The sequence below is a fragment of the Myotis daubentonii genome, chromosome 4 (assembly GCF_963259705.1).
Source record: "Myotis daubentonii chromosome 4, mMyoDau2.1, whole genome shotgun sequence".
NCBI classification, from domain to species: Eukaryota; Metazoa; Chordata; class Mammalia; order Chiroptera; family Vespertilionidae; genus Myotis; species Myotis daubentonii.
In genome coordinates, this window is record NC_081843.1 from 98,496,408 (window position 1) to 98,517,303 (window position 20,896).

The 20,896-nt window shown below is 36.5% G+C and overlaps 1 protein-coding gene across 4 annotated transcripts in view; it reads left to right on the forward strand.

Annotated features, from left to right (window-relative positions):
• The window catches only part of CDH18 (cadherin 18), a 707,444-nt gene extending 687,153 nt beyond the window's left edge, over positions 1 to 20,291 (forward strand). For 2 of the 4 annotated variants that reach the window (XM_059694741.1, XM_059694742.1), the window contains exons 11-12: positions 10,202 to 10,453; positions 19,534 to 20,291. In XM_059694741.1, the coding sequence (XP_059550724.1) occupies positions 10,202 to 10,453; positions 19,534 to 20,024 (743 nt within the window). In that variant the 3' untranslated portion in view covers positions 20,025 to 20,291. Of the gene's footprint in view, positions 1 to 10,201; positions 10,454 to 19,533 lie in introns of those variants that run through there. The other 2 variants (XM_059694743.1, XM_059694744.1) reach the window with 2 other exon arrangements.
• The last annotated feature ends 605 nt before the right edge of the window (positions 20,292 to 20,896 follow it).

Genomic DNA, 20,896 nt, shown 5'->3' on the forward strand with positions numbered 1-20,896 from the left:
AGATTATTAAATTCAGTTTATGACTAACATTATATTAGGGTTCTAGACTAAAATAAAAATTTCAGAGTTCTTATTTAATCATTTGGTAAGAGTATGTTTAAAAATATAATGAGATATCTTTAAGCCTGATATTTCATCTGATTACATCTATAGTATATTTGAGCCACTATCTGTGTATATGTTCTCCCACTCAGTGGGTTGTCTTTTTATTTTGTTGATGGTTTCTTTTGCTGTGCAAAACATTTTAGTTTGATGTAGTCCCATTTGTTTATTTTTCCTGTTGTTTCCCTTGTTGGAGGAGATATATTAGAAAAAGTATTGCTACAAGAAATGTCCAAGATTTTACTGCCTATTGTTTTCTTCAAGAATTTGTATGGCTTTTATAATCTACCAGTTAAGTCTTTACTCTATTTTGACTTTTGTCTTGTGTGTGGTGTAAGAAGGTGGTCTACTTTCATTTGTTACACGTATTGGCCCAATTTTGCCAATGCCATTTATTGAATAGACTATCTTTCCCCTATTGTATGTTTTTGTCTCCTTTGTCAAATATTAATTGACCACAAGGTGTGGATTTATTTCTGGGTTCTCTATTCTGTTCCATTGATATATATGTTTTTATGCCAATACCATGCCATTTTGATTACTATGGCCTTATAGTATAGTTTAATATCAGGAAGTGTGGTTTCTCCATCTTTGTTTTTCTTTCTCAAAATTGCTGTGGCTATTCGGGTTCTTTTGTAGTTCCATATAAATTTTTAGAATATTTGTTCTAGCTTTGTGAAATACCTCATTGGTATATTGGTTGGAATTGTGTTGAATCTCTGGATTGCTTGGGGTAATATGGTATTAATTCTTCCTATCCATGAACATGGTATATATTTCCACTTATTTGTAGCTTCTTCAGTTTCATTCTTCAGCGTCTTATAATTTTCTGAGTACAGGTCTTTTACATCCTCAGTTAATTTATTCCTAGACATTTTATTCTTTTTAAAGCAATTGTGAATGAGATTGTTTTCATAGTTTCCCTTTCTTATAGTTCATTATTGGTGTATAAAATGCAAATAATTTCTGGATATTTAGTTTGTATACTGCTACATTACTGAATTCATTAGTTAGTTCTAGTAATTTTCTGGTGGACTATTTAGCATTTGCAATATATAATCAGTATTGTGTCACCTGCAAATAATGACAGTTGTACTTCTTTCTTTCCAATTTGAATGACTTGTATTTATTTTTCTTGTCTGATTGCTGTCACTAGGACTTGAAATACTATGTTGAGTAAGGTTGGTAAAAGTGGACATCCCTGTCTTATTTCTGATCTTAAGGGAAACACTTTTAGTTTTTGCCCATTAAGTATGATGTGGGCTATGAGTTTGTCATATGTTGCCTTTATTATATTGAGGTATGTTCCCTCTATTCACACTTTGTTGAAAGTGTTTATCATAAATGGGTACCAGTTTTCTAAAATGCTTTTTCTGCATTGATTGATATAATCATGTGTTTTTTATCCATTTTTTAAAATGTTGTGTATCAATTTTAGCAATTTGTAGGTGTTGTACACCTTGTATTCCAGGAATAAGTTCCTTAATCCTGGTGTATTATCGTTTTAATGTATTGCTGAATCTGGTTTGCTAATATTTTGTTTTCTTTTGTAATACATGTGTCTGACTTAATCTTTATTTGTTAAGGCATCTGTCTCAAAGATAGTTATCTGTAATCAACCATTACCAGCCACAGGCTGCCTCCCTCCACCCCATCCCCTTTGTTTTTAAAGATCTTGATTAATTTCAATAACTAATCATTTGGGCTGCTTTTTTTCTTCTTCTCTGCCCACATTTTAAATCCCCACTTTTATGTTTCACATTCACATAAAGCCCACAAAAATCTAGGTCCCTACCTTCAACCCCACTGAAAGCAGAACCCCAAGATCCATATGCACACACTCATTCTCTACCTGCAACCCCGTTGGCCCCAGGTGTACCATGTAGTTTCCCAGACATGTAAGCAACAAACCTTCTTCCAAAGTTTTCTGGTGGTTATTGCTGAGGCCATTTTGCAATCATAATAAGAACCACAAGGGCTGGTCCAGCCACAACAGAGGTTATGCATAGTGTGAGATAAGGAGCACACAACAAGGTGCTCCTTAAGTATGGTACTAGTACAGGTATAGATAGGTGAATGAGAGCAAATTCAGAGGGCTAAAATAAATACTTGGATGTCTAAGTCTATGTATAAATGTTTGAACTTCACAGAAGGCCAAGGTAGTATTTTTAACCATTGTGGGAAGGAAAATTCAAAAAGTACATTTAAAGAGACCAACTGACTAGATATCTAGAGAAACTAAAATTAGAATTTGCCGGGGTCCAACCCCAGCAGGTCCAGGGGTCCCCAAAGGTGTGGATGGAGTCGGCGAAGAAGGAATGACACAGGGACTTCTCCAGCCAGGTTTGGTCGCCATGTTCTAGTCAGGTTCTCTTGCCAATTTCTGTAGTCAGGTTCAGTCCAGGATCTATTGCCATGTTCTCTCCAGTGAAGTTCTTCTGTCTCCAGGCTCCCTGTAGGTTCTGTCTTCTGAATTCTGTCTCATGAGTTCTGTGTTCTGAGTTCTGAGTGTTTCTGTCTTGTTACAACTGTATTTATACCAGTTGATTCAATCCTATCAATCTCTATTCCAAAGGTTAGGGCGTTTCTTATCTCCATTCCAGGGAGAAAAGATTATGTAGTTTAAGCATGATTGTTCGTAGTTAAAGGGATTAATTACCCGCCTGGCACTTAGTTGAGGGGTTTTATTCCCTCCCTAACTTCAGGGGAAAATCCCTACCTGGGGATTCAACCTTTCTCGGAGAGGTGACCTTGGTTAAAACACAGTGCCAAGAAGGTGAGCAAACATATTAAGAACCATATGCCATATATGCCAGGTCCCTTGAAACAGCAAGGATGGACCGGCTCCCGGCAAGAATTCCTTGTGCATATATACACAAATAAATTACACATCGATTAAACAATTATTTATACAATAAAAAATTTAAGAGCTTTAGAGGAAACTGAAGTGGACTACATTTTGTAATTGGGGTGGGAGGGATTTTTTATAAAAGACATAAATATCACATTCATAAAATATTGATAAATGTGATAATATTAAAATTATTTTATTTCTGCATCAAATTATGTCCAAACAAAACTTGAAAAACAGGTCATAACCTGGTGTAAGATATAGCCATGCATATAAGTGAGTAAGGATTGATACCATGAATATATTCAAAACATCCCACAAAAAGAAAATAAACATTCCAAAGAGAATATAAAACAGTTAAAGATCAAGAAAGAATAAGTAATTAACAGAGTGATGCCAAAATAGTAAATCAACATATGAACAATTGTTCAAAACCATTAGTGATCTTAAACATAAAAATGGAAAAATAATAAAATGTCCCATGTAATCCTTAGCCAAATATAAAAATATAAATAAATCTGGGAATGTCAGTGGTTCAATAACCACGTTTTGAAGATGTGTACTGGTAGCATTCACACCTTGCTATTGAGATTATACCCTACTTGCATGATAGGTAATTAGTCTGGATACAACTTTATGAATGCCTTGCCGAAGGCTCCACACTCCTGGGTCAGGGCAGAAGGCTCCACACTCCTGGGTCAGAGATAAATGACTTGATTTCTCACGACATGGGAAGCAAGATGAGCTTCATGTTTTCTCTGATTTCCCTTACCCCAAAGTCTCAAGAGAGTGACATGAAGTGGCCCAGGTACATGCAGAGGAATTTGGGATTAGGATACCCTAATATTCTACAATGGACTGCCAGAAATTTAGGTTGGCCTTCGCCCGAGGTAATCATTAAATGTATTGGGTGACAACAAACCTGCCTTCCATTCTGGGAGGAGACACGCTCTCTCTCTTGCTAAGACTGTTCTGAATGAGAGCTCGTGCTGTGTGCTGTGACATTAGTAATCAAGTCCTTCAGGGGGGACCCAGGGGCCTGGTGTCTTCTGCCAGCATCCATAAAAGTAGAGCAGGCTATCTGTTAGCACATGATTACGATAAAATCTCAATTATATTTCTTGACACTTCATTGGGTTAACTCCTGGTAAAAAAATTGTAAAAAAAAAAATCTGTTTTTTTTAATGATAAGTTGTTTCTATATGTATGCTTAGCTTATCCCAGTGACAGATGCCTTGATAGCATTTCTGCCTGGAATCATGCAAGCTAGCTCATATCCTCATGCCACATAAGGTCTTCGTCCATTGACACTCTGAGGAGATTCTCCTATTTACTACCCACATCTGCTTACTAAATAATTAAATTTAAACCATATTCCATGTTTTCCTAGATCTTTACTATCTTCAGTAGATCTTTTCTGTGATGTTTTTTTTTTATTCTCTCATTAATTTGGAATTTCCTAATTTATCTGAACATGGGAGAACAGATGTCATTTTTAGTGTTCCATCCTATTTATATGAAAAGTGTTTTACTTGGGGCCTGTAATTTTTTTTTTTATAATTCACTGTGACATATGCTGGGAATATATTGTTAGAAAACACCAGCATGCAACTTACATTCTGCTTCAAGGAAGCAAGAGTCCTATCAAAGAAAATATGTCCATCCAAAGAAAACATAGTCCAAATACTGACTGCTTTAGTTGACAGCCATTTCTTCCTTTTTATAGAGATGGCAATCTCTGGTGAAATTTTCTGTCTTATTAACATTTGTTTTTTTTTAATATTTTCCTCTATTTTCTTGAACATGTTAATCTTACTGATTTTATAATCATTGTTAGTGAATTTTAATATCTCAATAAGGTGACAGGTTTTTGTGTTTGATTTTCAGAGGGGTACCGGAGAGGCAAGACTGGGACTAATGTCCTATTTGTTGTTAGTCTAGTAATTTTTAGCTGGATGTCGGGTAGTCTGTAAACCTAGAAGAGTCTCAAATGACAATGTATTTCTTTAGAAAATAGTCACCATTTTCTATGATGAGCAATGAAAGAGGGAGATTATTACGGTATTCAAATCAGAGTTGAGCTAAACCAAGGCCAATTTTCAGTTTCCTTTAGGTTCCGTCTATCTCAGGTTTGTCAGTGTCTCTAGCGTGACCCTCTAGGGAAGCGGTTCTCAACCTGTGGGTCGCGACCCCTTTGGGGGTCGAACGACCCTTTCACAGGGGTCGCCTAAGACCATCAGAAAACACATAGATAATTACATATTGTTTTTGTGATTAATCACTATGCTTTAATTATGTTTAATTTGTAACAATAAAATTGGGGGTCACCACAACATGAGGAACTAGGAAGGTTGAGAACCACTGCCTAGGGCTTCCAGTGGAGAGCCTGTTTCTGCACCAGGGCCACTCACCCCGGTCCCTAACTCTAATCATTGTGCAACAACAAGAGTTAGCAAAACAAACAAACAACAACAACAAAACCTCTGCTTTGGATTTCAGGGCTTTTCAGCTTAGAATTTTAGCTTCCTCCTCCTAAACTTCCAATTTCAACTTTCAATTTAATAACCGACATTAGGGAATATCATTTTTGTGGTTGAGACCACTCAATTTCCAAACTAATTACAGGCCCTAAAGACCTCTATAAAAATCCTCCTAGTTTCCCTGTCCCGGGGTTAGAATTTCAGCCTCTTGTCAGTTCCTAGTATAATAAGCAGCTACATTGTAATCAACAGTTCACCTCTCCACACTTTTGACCTCTGGAATCTAATCCCTCTAGTTATCTCGCTTTAGCAGCTGTCTCATGCCATTAAACAGAATTTCTTGAAAGATTCGGGCCTTTCTCTTTGTTATCAGTGGGAGTATTGGTCAGTCAAAAACTGTTTTACTCAGGCCTACATTTTATAAAGCAAGAGTCCTTTGGGAACAGTCTCATTCAATAGTTGGGATAAAAAACTGGGCTTGGAAGAAAGGACACTGTTCAATAATAATCTAACCTGGAGATGCTGGCTGCCTAGATGTTTGCTGATTTGAAACAGATATCTGTCCTTTGAAATTTAATTAAATTGGTACAGGACCCCATCCTATGTACTGATCAAAACCAAGATACTCTCCAAAAATTGTATGCACACACACACACACACACTACTGAGCTCTGTTTACTAGACTGACATTTTACAATGGCTGTCCAGCACATTCTACTCCAGCTTCAAGCTATATTACTATTTACCACCATTCCTCTCCCTTCTTAGAATGTTTTTTTCTCTAAAAGAATTTCTGTAGTCAGCTCTTAACTAAACGTTGTTTTTCTCCCGCCGCTTAAATCTTTAAGGTGATAAGCACTACCCTCTGTCTACAAGGCAGTAATCTGAGCTGGCCAGAATGTAAGGCATTGAAACACCCACCCCGAAATGTAGGAGAAACTTGCCATCTAATTAGGGAAATAAAGGTGATATTCAGTGTAACTGACAATTAGGGGCAGTGTAATGTGAGTTACTTTAGAGAGATCACTAAAAGTCATATTGTTGAAAGAGGAAGAACAGGGTTTGACTTAAAGCAGTGATGGCGAACCTATGACACGCATATCAGAGGTGACACACGAACTCATTTTTTGGGTTGATTTTTCTTTGTTAAATGGAACTCAAATATATAAAATAAATATCAAAAATATAAATCTTTGTTTTACTATGGCTGCAAATATCAAAAAATTTCTATATGTGAAATTTATATAGGGTTTTTCAAAATGCTGACACGCCGAGCTCAAAAGGTTCGCCATAACTGACTTAAAGGATAGCGTGATTCACCAGGTAGAGGCAATCAGAGAAATCTTTTCAGTGAGGTGGGAAATGAAGACATCAGAGAGATGACACAATGCAGCATCAGTTAAATCGGTCAGAAGGCTCTAACAAGGGAGATGTGGCAAAGCAGGCATTATAATTCACTATTAATAACATTAAGTAATAAGCATGTGCTATATTCTGTGCTCCAAAATGAATACGATATTCCACCATGAATACTTTACAGACTAACAAACTGTGGTAGATAGAAAAAAAACTGTAATAAACAGAAATATTCAGCAGTTAACTTAAAAGTTATGAACCCTTACTTATTAAATACTAAAGACTTTGATTTGGAAAATAATCAAGTGAAGGAATTACTTTCTTTTTACAACATATATAGCGAAGTGAATATTGTACTGTATGTTTGATAATGACCTTTTTATCATGAACTAATATATTGATAATGAAACAATTTTATTTAAAAATCAGGTTCAGAAGATTTTTAAGTTCCAGCATTTTTAAACCGTTATTGATCTAAAACAATAAAAATGCATAAAATGTTTTCTGATTAAAATGTAGTGTTTCCTGCTGTCACCTACTCTTTAAATAGTGATAAGTAAGTTTTTAATGTTAGCATCAAAAAATCCATTGTATAATTTTGATTAACCAAACGCCTAAAGCAGATGCGCTATAGCCATGCCACAAGTCTGTGAATAGAGGCTTACAACAGGAGTCTGTGCCTACAATTACTGTGTTCATTTATTTTGTATTATAAAAGGATAACCTCATCCCCCAATCTAAAATTGCCATTAGTCTACAGAGTAAGTCTGTTCTGCTTCAGGATCTTTTATGCTGCCTCTTGAGACTACGTTTTACTTGAGGCAAGGCGTTTCGCTAGCCTAATTCCTAGGCTTAATACCAATTGTCAAGTGTATTTGCAAATCTTACACATTTTAGTAGGGGGAAAAGTAATTTATAACTCTTATACACTTGTTTCTCAGTTTTCAGGGTCCTGAATAGCATTTAATGTGCCTTTCAAATTTGAAAATCCTTGTAATTTTGCTGATAATTTGCTATCAAGGACATCTCCTACTTATATTTACCTGTTTCTTTCTTCTCATATGCATTTCCCACTTTTGTAGACACTAGCATTTAAAAAAAATAAATGAGTCCAAATAACACATTCTTGTAAAAGTAAAGAACTGCACTAAAAATTTCCATTTTAAACAAAAACGGGACAAAGCTTTTGTAGACTGTTCTTTTCATTTTGAAGATATTGTTTTTATTTAATTTTATTAATTTTTATTTAATTTTTATTACTTTTTATTATTTTTTTGCAATATTTATTTCTAGTTCAAAAAATGAGGTCATGTTATTTATAAATCTTTAATGATTTTTAAAAAAAAATACTCAAGTAGGGAAATACTGCTTTTCCTTATGGAACATGGGTTTAGTGAAAGAATATCTAACTTCAAGTTTACTAGTACATTGCCTTGAGTTTAAGATAAGGAATACTTTAAACTTTGACCATGTCGCTAATGAAAAGGTGTCTTTTCTTTCAAATGTCAGTTCATTTGTAGTGAAATGCGGTCATTTAGTTGTATATATTCTGGAACCCATGAGGAATTTTAAGTTTATTTCATGCTTCTTTAGCATTGTCAGATTTGTAGTAGTCAGTACTCCCAGTTTATTTCTGTCCTTCAAACCAGAGCTCACAGCTGGTGGTGTAATTTCTCTACAGAGCATAACCATTTACAATTCTGTTTTTAACCACAGGGCTTCAAAAGAGCACTTAGCGGTTCCTTCATTCCTAAGTTAAAGAGTGCCATAGCCTGTCCTGAGAATAAGGCTGCCAATGAAGCCTCAGATATCCCCTGATGCATGCGGGGCAGCTGTGCCTGCTGAGTCACTCACCTGGTGGCAGCGATGAGGCTGATTTTGCTCTGCCATGAATCTCTTTCTCCTCTCAGTCCAGCCTCACTCAGTCTTCACTCACAGCATTTATCCAGTCACACCTGATAGAATCATGCTATTCTCTATGCAAGGTGGACCCCAGTGCTTGACTAAGGAGAGGCAGACAGTCCATGTGCAATCTTGACCCTGAAATGGGGAAGTGTGATTTACAGAGGTAGTGATTTGGTTTGTTTTAGTGGGCCTGATGCTTTGGCTAAATACATATGTGCTTTTCTTGTCTCCTTATTTATTTTAACCTCTGCTGATTTTTTTTTTACTTTCTCCTCGGACATACTGGTATATACATTTTCTTAAGTCCAATAAGAATCTCAGTCGTTTCTCCTGTTCTGATGGATTTGGAAATATTATTTTAATAGCGTGCACCAGGAAGGTCATTAAACTAGCAGACATAAAATGAGGAATAACAATGCAAAAATAACCCCACACCCTGTGCACCAGAGGCCATCGATACCAACAGGGAGGGGATTGGTGGAGAAGAGGCTGTATGACATTGTGGTTTTGAGGGCTCTAGAATGTAATGGGACTGTATCCTGGTCACTCACTAGCTCTGTGATTTCAGCCTTATTAGCCTCTGGGACTCAGTTTCTTTATTATCAAATTGTTATTTATAGTAAAAATGATATCCCTGAAAATATAAGGAATTTAACATCCTGTCCCTTTGTAAAAAATGAATCTCTATTGTTGAAAGTCTTACAGAGGTCTCCTTTCTTTTCCCCCGTGACCACCTTCTACCCCTCACATCCTCCTAGGCCTTCACCACACCAGTATCTGTGCCCATGGGTTATGCATATACGCATACAAGTCCTTTGGTTAAGCGCTTCCTGCCCCATGCCCCTTCCTTTTGAGATTTGTCAGTGTGTTCTATGTCTCTGGATCTATTTTGTTCACTAGAGTTTAACATCCTCTCCGTTTTAAGGTGTGTGGATTATCATACAAGCATCTACTGTAGTGAATAGCATTTAGAAAGTACATAAAAATACAATTACTATTTTTTTCTTTGTTGACTTTCCCATGATGTGTTTGCTATAAGAAGAGTGCTTCAAATCACAGCTAAGTCTAAAAAAGTTTATCAAAGGATCTGTTCCCCCCATAAATATATTGTCTATACCAGTGGACCTTAAACCTTTTTGTACATGAATGTCATCTAAATATTCGCTAAATATGTAGATGCCCATGCCTCTCACTTATATTCATAGTCACCAGGTTTGAGTTTGGGACCACTGACTCACCCTAAAGTTCAGTATCTATTGCTTTCTCCCCCCCTCTGCCTTCCACGGCTTCCCCTCTCCTTTAGCTTGGACTTTATTAATTTTTCAAATAGGTTTCTCAGTGTGAGAACCAATATTAGTTACTCTTTAGTAACTGCCCCTTTACGTTCCCTTTTCCATTTCATAAACTAAAACCCGAATGACACATACCCATTTTATTCACTAAAGTCAATGTGAATCTTTAATGGCGCTTTACTAAGTACATGTTGTTCTGCTTGTGTCTGCCATAGATAACACAGCCAGCATTCTGACCAGGCGGAGGAGATTTAGTCGCACTGTTCAGGATGTGTATTATCTCCCCATTACGATCTCTGATGGTGGAATCCCCTCTCTCAGCAGCAGCAGCACCCTGACCATCAGGGTTTGTGCATGCGAGAGAGATGGGCGCGTGCGGACCTGCCACCCCGAAGCGTTCCTGTCCGCCACTGGTTTGAGTACAGGAGCCTTAATCGCTATTCTTCTGTGTGTTGTCATTCTCCTAGGTAAGTCCTTCTAAATCCTAATGGTGTATGATGGAAATTGTGAGTGAACTCTACAATGGCCAGGAGTGCACTGGACCAGAGAGAAAGATGGAGAGAAGAGAGGGATTTTGACAAAATAAAGAAATAAAAATGTATAAGGCAAATAGCAAAATGTGGCTGCACAGATTTCATTTCAATTTACTTTCTCAAGATTACTGTCAATCTAGACATAATTTGATTCAGGTGTGACAAAAAAGTTGAAAGAGCAGGAAAAAGGAATGGGATATGAGAGAAATCATTTTGGAATCTATTTTAGAAATAATTGATAGTCTAAATCCCATACTGAACAGGCTTTTACAATTAATTTCAAAGAGCAAAAGTGGCATCATTCTAAAATTAATCTCAACACCAAATTTAAAAAATTGCTTTCTTGTAGAAACGTCTACTAGTCTAAAATAGTACTTAATTTTCTATGTTAGCAGAATTCTAACGTTAGTCTAAATAACTTGGGCCTTAGAGATATTAAAATTTATTAAAATACAACAAATAGGACTTTTATTTGATTAAAAGCAAAATACTTCCTCTAATTTTGTATTATTATTGTAAAAGTCTAACTTTTACAACAACCTCATTTGTGGCTGTTATTGCTATGAACTTTTTAGAATTGCTATTTAATACAAGGCAGCAAATCTAGATTTTTAAGACAAGAAAAAAATGACGTAAAGGGTATTTCTGCTTTATAGTTCAAAGTAGAAATATATTTGTTTTTCCAGTGTGTTCTCTCCCTCCTATCTTTCTCTTGGCAGCCTTAACTTTTGTTCTTTTCTTTGTACTATCCATACAAAAAACAAAACAAAAAAGCAAAAGCTGTATGCTTTGGTGAAACAGATATATTCTTGCAAGATATGTTTCCTGTTTTGTTTCTGGGGTGGAAGCCAAGTTACCTGTACAGAAGGAGTGGAGAGCAAGGTGGGATCAGGCTGAAAAGTAGAATAGAGATTCAGGCAGGGTTGACGCAGGCAAGGGCTTCTTGGAGATGGTAAATATGGTGTGATTTGTTCCAGGATTATAAATAGAGATTTAAAGTAACGAAATCTCATCATGAAGTTTGCATTTTGGAAAAAAAAAAAATGACTGAATGAAGCAGAGAACAGATCTCACAAAGGCAAGAGAGCCCCAGGCAAAGTGACTAGGAAGGAAATGAAGCATCTCATGTAGACATAGCAGTGTTTGGATCAGCTTACTTTGAGGGAAATGGCAAAAAGGTGGCTAATGTCAGGATTTTTAGGTGAAATCAGAAGCTATCTTGGATAATACGGTGCAGGTTCCCTGATGAAAATATTTATCAAAATTTTAACTTAAGGCATAACCAGTTTTGCTCAGTGGACAGAGCTTTGGCCTGCTGACCAAAGGGTTGGATTCTGGTCAAGGGCTTGTGCTGGGTTGCGGGCTAGATCCCTAGTAGGGGACGTGCAGGAAGCAGCTGATCAAAGATTCTCTCTCATCATTGATGTTTCTATCTCTCTCTCCCTCTCCCTTCTCTGAAATCAATAAAAATATACTTAAAACAAATTTTAACTAAAGCCCCTGAGATTCCATTAGAAAAAGTGCAATGTTAATAATTTCATTTCTGTGAAGAGAAATTAATGTCTGTGGCATAGTGTCCTTTTTTGAAACAACATTCCACAGTCAAAAAATAAAATAGCTGATAAGAAGTGATGTTGGATAAATTTGATATGTGGCTAAGTTAGAACAGTATCAAATGCCACCTTTTGTCTCTGGCTGAATGTGATCCTGATCTTCCCTGAGCTGGTGGACTTCAGATGCACACTTTGTTGAAGCCACTGCAGCTGGAGAATATAAAGTGATAACAGACTAGGACTTATCTGTGATAAACTCCAATGTGATCATTCAGTCAAGAAGAATGAGAGAGCAGAGGAGACCAAAGGAAAAGTCAGCGAAAAAAGAATTTTAGTAAAGTATAATGTCATAAAAGTCAAAGGAAGAAAATGTATCAAAGGGAGAAGACCATTCCCCAATGTCAAAAGCTGCTCAGAGGTTAGATAAATTGATTACCAAAAAGTATCAATTGCCCTTAGCAACATGGGTATGGAGGTTTGGTGCACCATAACTAGAACTATAGTATTGCAGTATACTCTTTTACACATGCATGGTGGAGAAGGAAATCAGGAAAATCAGACTTCCTGGAGTGTTGTTAGTTTGTTTTTTTATTATTTCAGAGAGAGGAAGTGAGAGGGAGAGTAAGATAGAAACATCAATGATGAGAAAGAACCATTGATTTGGTTGCCTCCTGCAGGCCTCCTGCTGGGGATGGAGCCCAAAACCGGGCACGTGCCCTGACCTGGAATCCAAACGTGACCCCCTGGTTCATGGGTCAACCCTCATCCACTGAGCCACATCTGTTGGGCTGGAGTTGTTTTGTTTGTTTTAATGTATATATTGATTGGTCACAATACTGTTTTCTTTAGATAGTAACACATTACATTTTTTGTCTTTGGAAATTAAAAAAAACAACAACAACAAAACAACCTCATAAACAAACCAAAAAACAGAAAATGGAACAACTACAAACATTGATCCCTTTAGGGTTTTTAACTTAAAACTACAAAGTATAGAACTTAATGACTTTAATATAAGTTCTTCCAGAGTCTTTATTCTGACAGATTGTTCAGTTGGGAGAGGCATGTTATCTTTGGCTTTTGTTATCATTTATCTTCATAAAACTATTTTCCTTTACTAAGATAAGACCTTAAAAAGCAATTGAAAAATGTTAATATTCAGGTCCATTGAAGGTGTATTATGTAAAATAACATTTTATTAGTTCATGAAACAATATTCTCATTTAACTTATTTTATAAAATTTGATTTTCCCTTTGGGATAAATAAGAGACCATTTCTAAATGTTATGCTATCCCTAAGCACTAAGGAAGCCAAGATGCTATATTTATTGGAACTCAAATGTGTTCTTATAGTTTTACCCAAAGGTTGCCTAATAATTTCTTAAGCTTGAGTTTAAGCAATCACTTATAATGTAATTTATATTTTATGAGATTTTAGGTGTAATTATTGTTTTTCAGAAGATATGAACCAACAGACTCAGAATATAGTCATTTGTCATTTTATTTTTTTATTTTTTAAAAAATATATTTTATTGATTTTTTACAGAGAGGAAGGGAGAGAGAACAGAGAGTTAGAAACATCGATGAGAGAGAAACATCGATCAGCTGCCTCCTGCACATCTCCTACTGGCGATGTGCCCGCAACCCAGGTACATGCCCTTGACCAGAATCGAACCTGGGACCCTTCAGTCCACAGGCCGATGCTCTATCCACTGAGCCAAACCAGTTTCGGCGTCATTTGTCATTTTAAAACAATGTTTGTTAAGGTGTGAGTTTATAATTTCTAAGGAAAATATTAGCAACAACAGAGGTAACAAATCTTCATGATAAGCCTTGTAATTCTGAAGTGACATTTAATCCTAAAATCTAAATATATCATGAAATTAATATTTTAGAAATATGTCTTAACTAGTAGCCATTTGTTTGTGAAATGACCTTAATTGTATAAACCTAGACCTAGTTTTGCCACTAACTAATGGCGTGACCTTAAGGACCCATTCAGGCTCTTTCTACGATATTTCTGATTCTGTGAAAATACAGTTTCCACTGGAAGGACCTAGAGCGATCTGTAGAATTTTGTGGTGCTTATTTTTGTTTTATTATAATAACACATATTGCTATATACATATCATGATTTATTATTTTACAGTATGTTCAGACTCCATCTATGTATATATTGATTACCACAAAAAATGCTTGATCAAAGGGCCTAAATGTAAATGGTAGATGTGCAGATTGTGAGTAGGGCATTGTCCTGTTAGAATTACCTTTTTCAGATCTATTTTATGGGATGGATGGGAGCGAATAAGGAGTGAGCCTTCATGGTGCAATCAACATTTGGTGCTAGAGGAAGGGTAGCTACAGTCCCTTCCCCTCGTTGGAGTTGACATTTGTTTCCCATCCTCACCTCACCACTTGCCTGAGCCCCGGGCAGCTGGCAAAGCACCCCTTAATCACACAGCGCAGGAAATCACCAAAACAGGATCTGTCTGAGTCAGACCTTGCAGTCCGCACGTCACATATAAGCAGGTGACTTGGATGGGTACATCAGCTAGATTGTTCCTACTCTGGGATGTCAATTTCTTGATGAATGGAGATCAGAGTGGATTTGAAAGAAAGGAACAAGGAGACAAAGGTGGGATTGAGAAGGAGATAAGCGTCCACCCGTTTGTCACCAGAGCTATCTTAGATGACTTTGTAGGCATCCCTTGGTTTGAAAAGAGAAGTTTCACTGAGAAATGCTAATACGAGGTATAAATAGACAGATTGAAGAAGCTAATAAAAATAATCTCCCGGACTGGGGTCATCTCATTCTGTAAAATTTAGTATTATGATATGATCATATAAAAAATAATTAAGTGATTATTTAGGAGTAAAAAAACCTGCTATTAAAAGTATTTGAGGGAAGTATGTTGGGAGTTAGTATATAAGGTATTCAAATGCAAGTTGTATGACAGTTTAGGTTAAAAAAACTCAAAAACCCTTAGAACTCCAATCACTGGAATGATGATATAAACAAACAAACAAATAAGACAACAAATAGGAAAGTGTTTTTTCAAAGTTCAATCCCCTTTTCAATAAAATAAAATTATGATACTTAATAAATTTATTTTAATTTTCTTAAATAAAAAAAATCAATTGGCTTTAAAATTCTGGCCAAACTCAAAAAGAAAAGAAGTGAAGAAAAAGAAAGGATGCATATGTAAAACCTCAGTCAATAAAAAGAAAAAGAAAAAAAGAAACACTAACAAAGAATAAAATATTCATTAAAATAAAGACTTCTCAAAATAATACAGTTTGCTCATATTTCAGTCCAGATCATATAACCAAACTTCATAATATCATAAATTAGTTATAATTTAATGAAGAAAAACAATTTCTGACCTGGTCAGTTTGGCTCAGTGGACAGAGAATTGGCCTGCAGACTGAAGCATCCCGGGTTCGATTCCAGACAAGGGCAGATGCCCAGGTTACCGGCTCTATCTCCAGTGGGGGGCATGCAGGAGGCAGCCGATCAATGAGTCTCTCTCATCATTGATGTTTCTATCTCTCTCTCCCTCTCCCTTCCTCTCTGAAATCAATAAAAATATATTTTTTAAAAAAAAAAAAGAAAAACAGTTTCTGTTTCTCTTCAATCCAATGGCTTTATCATATTCTGTTTTTCCAGATGACCCACTGTAGGAAGAGATACCATGCCTTCTATGTATGGTTTGATAGACTGGTGGGAGGGAAGGGAGTCATTTCAATATATTCATTTCATTGCCAGTTTTTAAATAAAGATTTAACTCTCAAATCTATGTGTATAATTATTATCTTCACTCATTCTCCTTTAATATATCTGCTCTTGAAATTTTTAGAAAACATTTAGTTTGATTTTCAAATATTAAAAAAATGTTTTCAAGTGAAATTATGTATTTGGTATCATTAGTAACCATAAGCTGATTTAAACTATATTTTAAAATTATTTTCTCACTGAGACTATAACTATGCATGAAGTTTCACTTATACAGTGCCACATAGCCAGTTTTACACAGGTGATTCTTTGTCAGCCACATGAGAATTGTTTATGGGATATCTACTGTGTGCTTTCTGCTCTAGAAACACCTACTTAACCACAACGATGTGTGTAAAAAGTCTTCAAAAGCACATCTCATCTATGTTTCCACATTCTTCTCCAATATTTTTTATATATTTTTATTGATTTCAGAGAGGGAGAGGGAGAGAGAGATAAAAACATCAGTGATGAGAGAGAATCATTGATTGGTTGCCCTTGCATGCCCCATACTGGGGATCAAGACCATAACCTGGGCATGTGCTCTGCCCAGAAATTGAACTGTGACCTCCTCATTCATAAGTCAATGCTCAACCACTGAGCCACACTGGCCGGGCTTCTCTGATTTGATTTGAAATTGCCTTTGACTAGGGGACCATGTGTTCATATTTGTCCTGATATCCTTATAAACAACTTTCCTTTCACTCTTAAAAGTGTCTCAGATTGTATGATTAATTATATGTTGATCCCCATATCAAATCCACAGGTAACAAATCCAGGAATATTGGTCACTGGAAAATAACTATCCTGAAAAGAAATAGATGTAAATTCTCAAAATTCAAACTTAACTAGTATCTACATTTTGGATCAAAATATATCAGGAATATTTTCTTAAGTTTGGGGGAATAAGCAAGCATAGGCTATCATAATAATAAACCCAGCTTTATTCCCTATGTTCATTAGGCAAATATGATACTAATATTGGTGACATGAAAATTACCTCCATGCTTTGACAATAGCATTGATCGAGTTCTTTCTGCTATATATGCACATAAATCCCCTTGACATCAACCACCGATTATTTCAACATAAAGGAAAATAACTTGATTTATTGATAGACAATAGAAATTTTGCTACAATAAATTAGGCATTGTGTAGCAATAGATATTTTAATCTAGAACAGCCTCATCACTTAATCATAAAGATGTGCAGAAATATATAGTGGATGATAAATCTAAACCTCTGAATACAATGCAGACGGCTCCTTGAGGATGCTGCTTAGGCCATTGAATTAGAAAGCTCTAGGCTGGATTTACACTAACGTAAACAGTGAAGTATTAAATGTATATTGACTACATTCAGTGCAAATATCCTTTTTTAAAAAAAAAGTGCTGTGTTAGAAAATGTCTTTGAAGTGTAAGCAATGTGGATGGGAAACTGTTTCATTCTGTAGGATAGTTTTTGTGAAGCAGGCGGCATAGCATCAGCATTTCATTGTCAGTTTGCTGTAATGACTCCTTTTCAAACACAGTGACCCAACGCTTCCCTGTGCCTGCTACAGTTTCCCCGATTACATTTTCCCATCACATTGTCAGGATCCTTTTATTCCAGACTTCTCGAGATAATTCTTTGATTCTATCTCAAAATGTGTTGTCCTCTTTTTCTTCGTCCTCATAGCCTCCGATGTGCCTTTTTTTTTGTAAAATCAGATTCCTCCCAGTGTACTGTGACCATCTCTTTTTACGTGTATAGTAGTAGATTTCTGTCTCATAATTATCCTTTCCACTTACGGCTTGAAAATCTATTCCTCTTACTCTCCATATTTTGAAGTATTAAGCACATGTACATTATGATATCTATTTCAAATATAGACAAAGGTGATCTGTATTGCTTAGGGGCATACACGAAAAGGGTTAAACAATAAAGAGAAGCAAGGAGACAATAACAATAAAAGTAAGACTAGAAGTTGCTTTTTATTTATCAGAACAATACTTTCAATTTCTGTTCCAATCTCCACATCAGCCCAGTTTGGAGAAGGAAGGAATCTACTCAGTAGACCTATGAACATTGAAGCCAATCACAATTGGGGTCCTAGAGTTCCATAAAGTCATGTGATCTCCATTTTCATCATCAAAATAACATTAAGATCAACTAGTAGTAGATTCAGTAAGCTTTCTTTTTGAAATTTCTTAATTTTTTATTGTTGAAAGTATTACAGAGGTCCCTCTTTTTCCCCATTGACCCCTTCTAACCACCCCACCCCCAACACACACACACACCGCCCAGGCCTTCACCACACTATTGTCTGTGTCCATGTGTTGTGCATATATGCATAGAAGTTCTTTGGTTAATCTCTTCCCATTACTTTTTAGAAATAAGGGGTAAAAGGAAAGTTTCTAAGATACCGGGTATGTTCTTAATTACAGATTACCTAACCCAGTGTTTGCTTAAAACCACTTAAAGCACATATAATTAGGATTTCCAAATAAAATAAAGTATATCAAAATTTTAAAAATAAACAAAATGCAGTATAAAAATATGAATTTCAGATTAAAATATATTTTTTAAATAATGAAGCAGAATGTGGTAATGGGAACATCATGACCTTTTATGTGAGAAGTCATAGATTCTGGTCCAAGCTTTCCCACCTGCCACTCGTGCGATCTTAGGCTTAGATTGTAGAAATTCGTGTGAGCACGCTTAAGTCTCAGTTTTCTAATGTTTAAAATGAGCAAAGCCCCAGCTCTGTTGTGAAGATTAAGTAAAGACATCATGTAAAGATCAATGTGCCAACTGAAAAATTCCTAGGAAATATAAATTATATATAGATAAAATAACACCTTTGCAGCTTGATAGAAAATGCAATTATTAATGCATGATGCTATTTTTCTAAAGGAAAATGGACAAAAGAGATCAACCATGTAAAATATCCCTGCTTTGGTTTCCAACAAAGCATCAAAAGTACAGGATTTATGGCAGAAACCCCTTCCTATTTTACAGAAACTTAAAATATCCTGTTGCCCGGCCAGTGTGGCTCAAAGGTTGAACATCAACCTATGAACCAGGAAATAGAGGTTCAATTCCCAGTCAGGGCACATGCTTGGGTTGCAGCCTCAATCCCCAATAGGAGGCGTGCAGGAGGCAGTGGATGGAGGATTTTCTCTCAACATTGATGTTTCTATCTCTCTGACTTTCTCCCATCCTTTCTGAAATCAAAAGAAATATTTTTTTTAAAAAAAAAGATTTAAAAATAGCCTGTCTTCAGTGTATCTCCCTAGAAAAACTAAGTATCTGTAGGTATATCCACACACCATCATTTTTCTAGTAAAAATTTCATATTTCATTTCCATCATCAGTTTCTCTCTGTGTAAACACTGAATGGCTATATAGCAATCCCAAATGCATAAGCCTGGCAAATGAGAACACTGTGGCATTCTAGAAAAGATCATAAATTCCTAATGTTTTATAAGGGTAACTATTTTTTTAATTATTTGTGATATTAAAAAAAAACAACACGAAAAACAAACCTTGAGGTGTTACTCAGAGAGTGCAAAGATCAGGGCTGTGTTACAATGCAAGCCTGAATGGGATGTAGTTGATGACAAGGGTTGGAAATTGCTGATGTCAAATCCCCACCAATTCCCTCTTTTTTTCTCTCTAATTCTTCCTTCTCTTTCCCTCTTCCTCAGCAATTGTAGTACTTTTTATCACCCTGAGACGCAGCAAAAAAGAGCCCCTGATCATTTCCGAGGAGGATGTGCGGGAGAATGTGGTCACCTACGATGACGAAGGGGGCGGGGAGGAAGACACTGAGGCCTTTGACATCACAGCCTTGAGGAACCCGTCTGCAGCTGAGGAGCTCAAGTACCGGAGAGATATCAGACCTGAAGTGCAACTCACGCCCAGGCACCAGACACTGTCCACCCTGGAAAGTATCGATGTTCAGGAATTCATCAAACAGAGGCTGGCAGAAGCTGACCTAGACCCCAGTGTCCCTCCTTATGACTCTCTTCAGACTTATGCCTACGAGGGTCAGAGATCAGAAGCTGGTTCTATCAGCTCCCTGGACTCAGCCACTACACAGTCAGACCAGGATTATCAGTACCTTGGGGACTGGGGACCAGAGTTTAAAAAGTTGGCTGAACTCTATGGAGAAATGGAATCTGAAAGAACAACTTAGGGGGGCCATTCTTTCAACATTCGAGAATTTGCTGCCTGAGCAAGTGAAGACATAACCTCAGCCATGACAAGGAAGAAGTGTGGGAACAGTACTTGGAACTGAGCAAGCTGTACACAGCCACTGTAGAAACAAGTGCCCTTTTCATGATCGAAACTGGGTTATTTAATCAGAAGAAAGTCAAATTAAACAAAACAACACAAACAGAGAAAAAGCTATTGTACCTTGTGTATATTTTCAATTGCTCAATAAAGTCTGTGGTACTGTTTACTTAAGAATACCTGGATTCAACCAAACAATGATATTCGTTTCAATACCTTGTGATTTTTTTTTCCCCCAAAACAAAACAAAGTAGAAAGGTTCAAACTCACTTATGACTGATTTCTAGGGGTGGTTCTCTGCAGAATAAAACTTGAGAAGGTAATCAAGACCTCCTTGTCCACTTTTCTGGGTGGACTTTTGAGACCCACGTTCTGTTATTGTGACAGATTTCATTAGCCTCGTCTTATGTTTAAGTGAGGTGAGAGATACCCAATCTACTAGGCCACTCTGTCACAGACTTGTATGGGCCATTTTTCTTTGCCCTCCCCACTTCTTTTCTCCATACGGAATGGATGGAGCATGGGGATTTGCTGCTTGCACTATAATGTATGCAATTTCTGTGCACTGACTGTGCACCTCTCTGAAGCACAGAGACGGTTGTCTCTGTCCCACAGGCTCCCTTTTATTTTAAAAGAAAAAAAAACCCACTTTTTATTAAATTGATAAAATGAATGGTTTACGGTAGACTCAGATAATCTGAAATATCAGGGAAAGATTTAATCTAAAAAGTAGCTATAAACCTCACCCTGTTCAAACCTTTGGGGAACTCTATT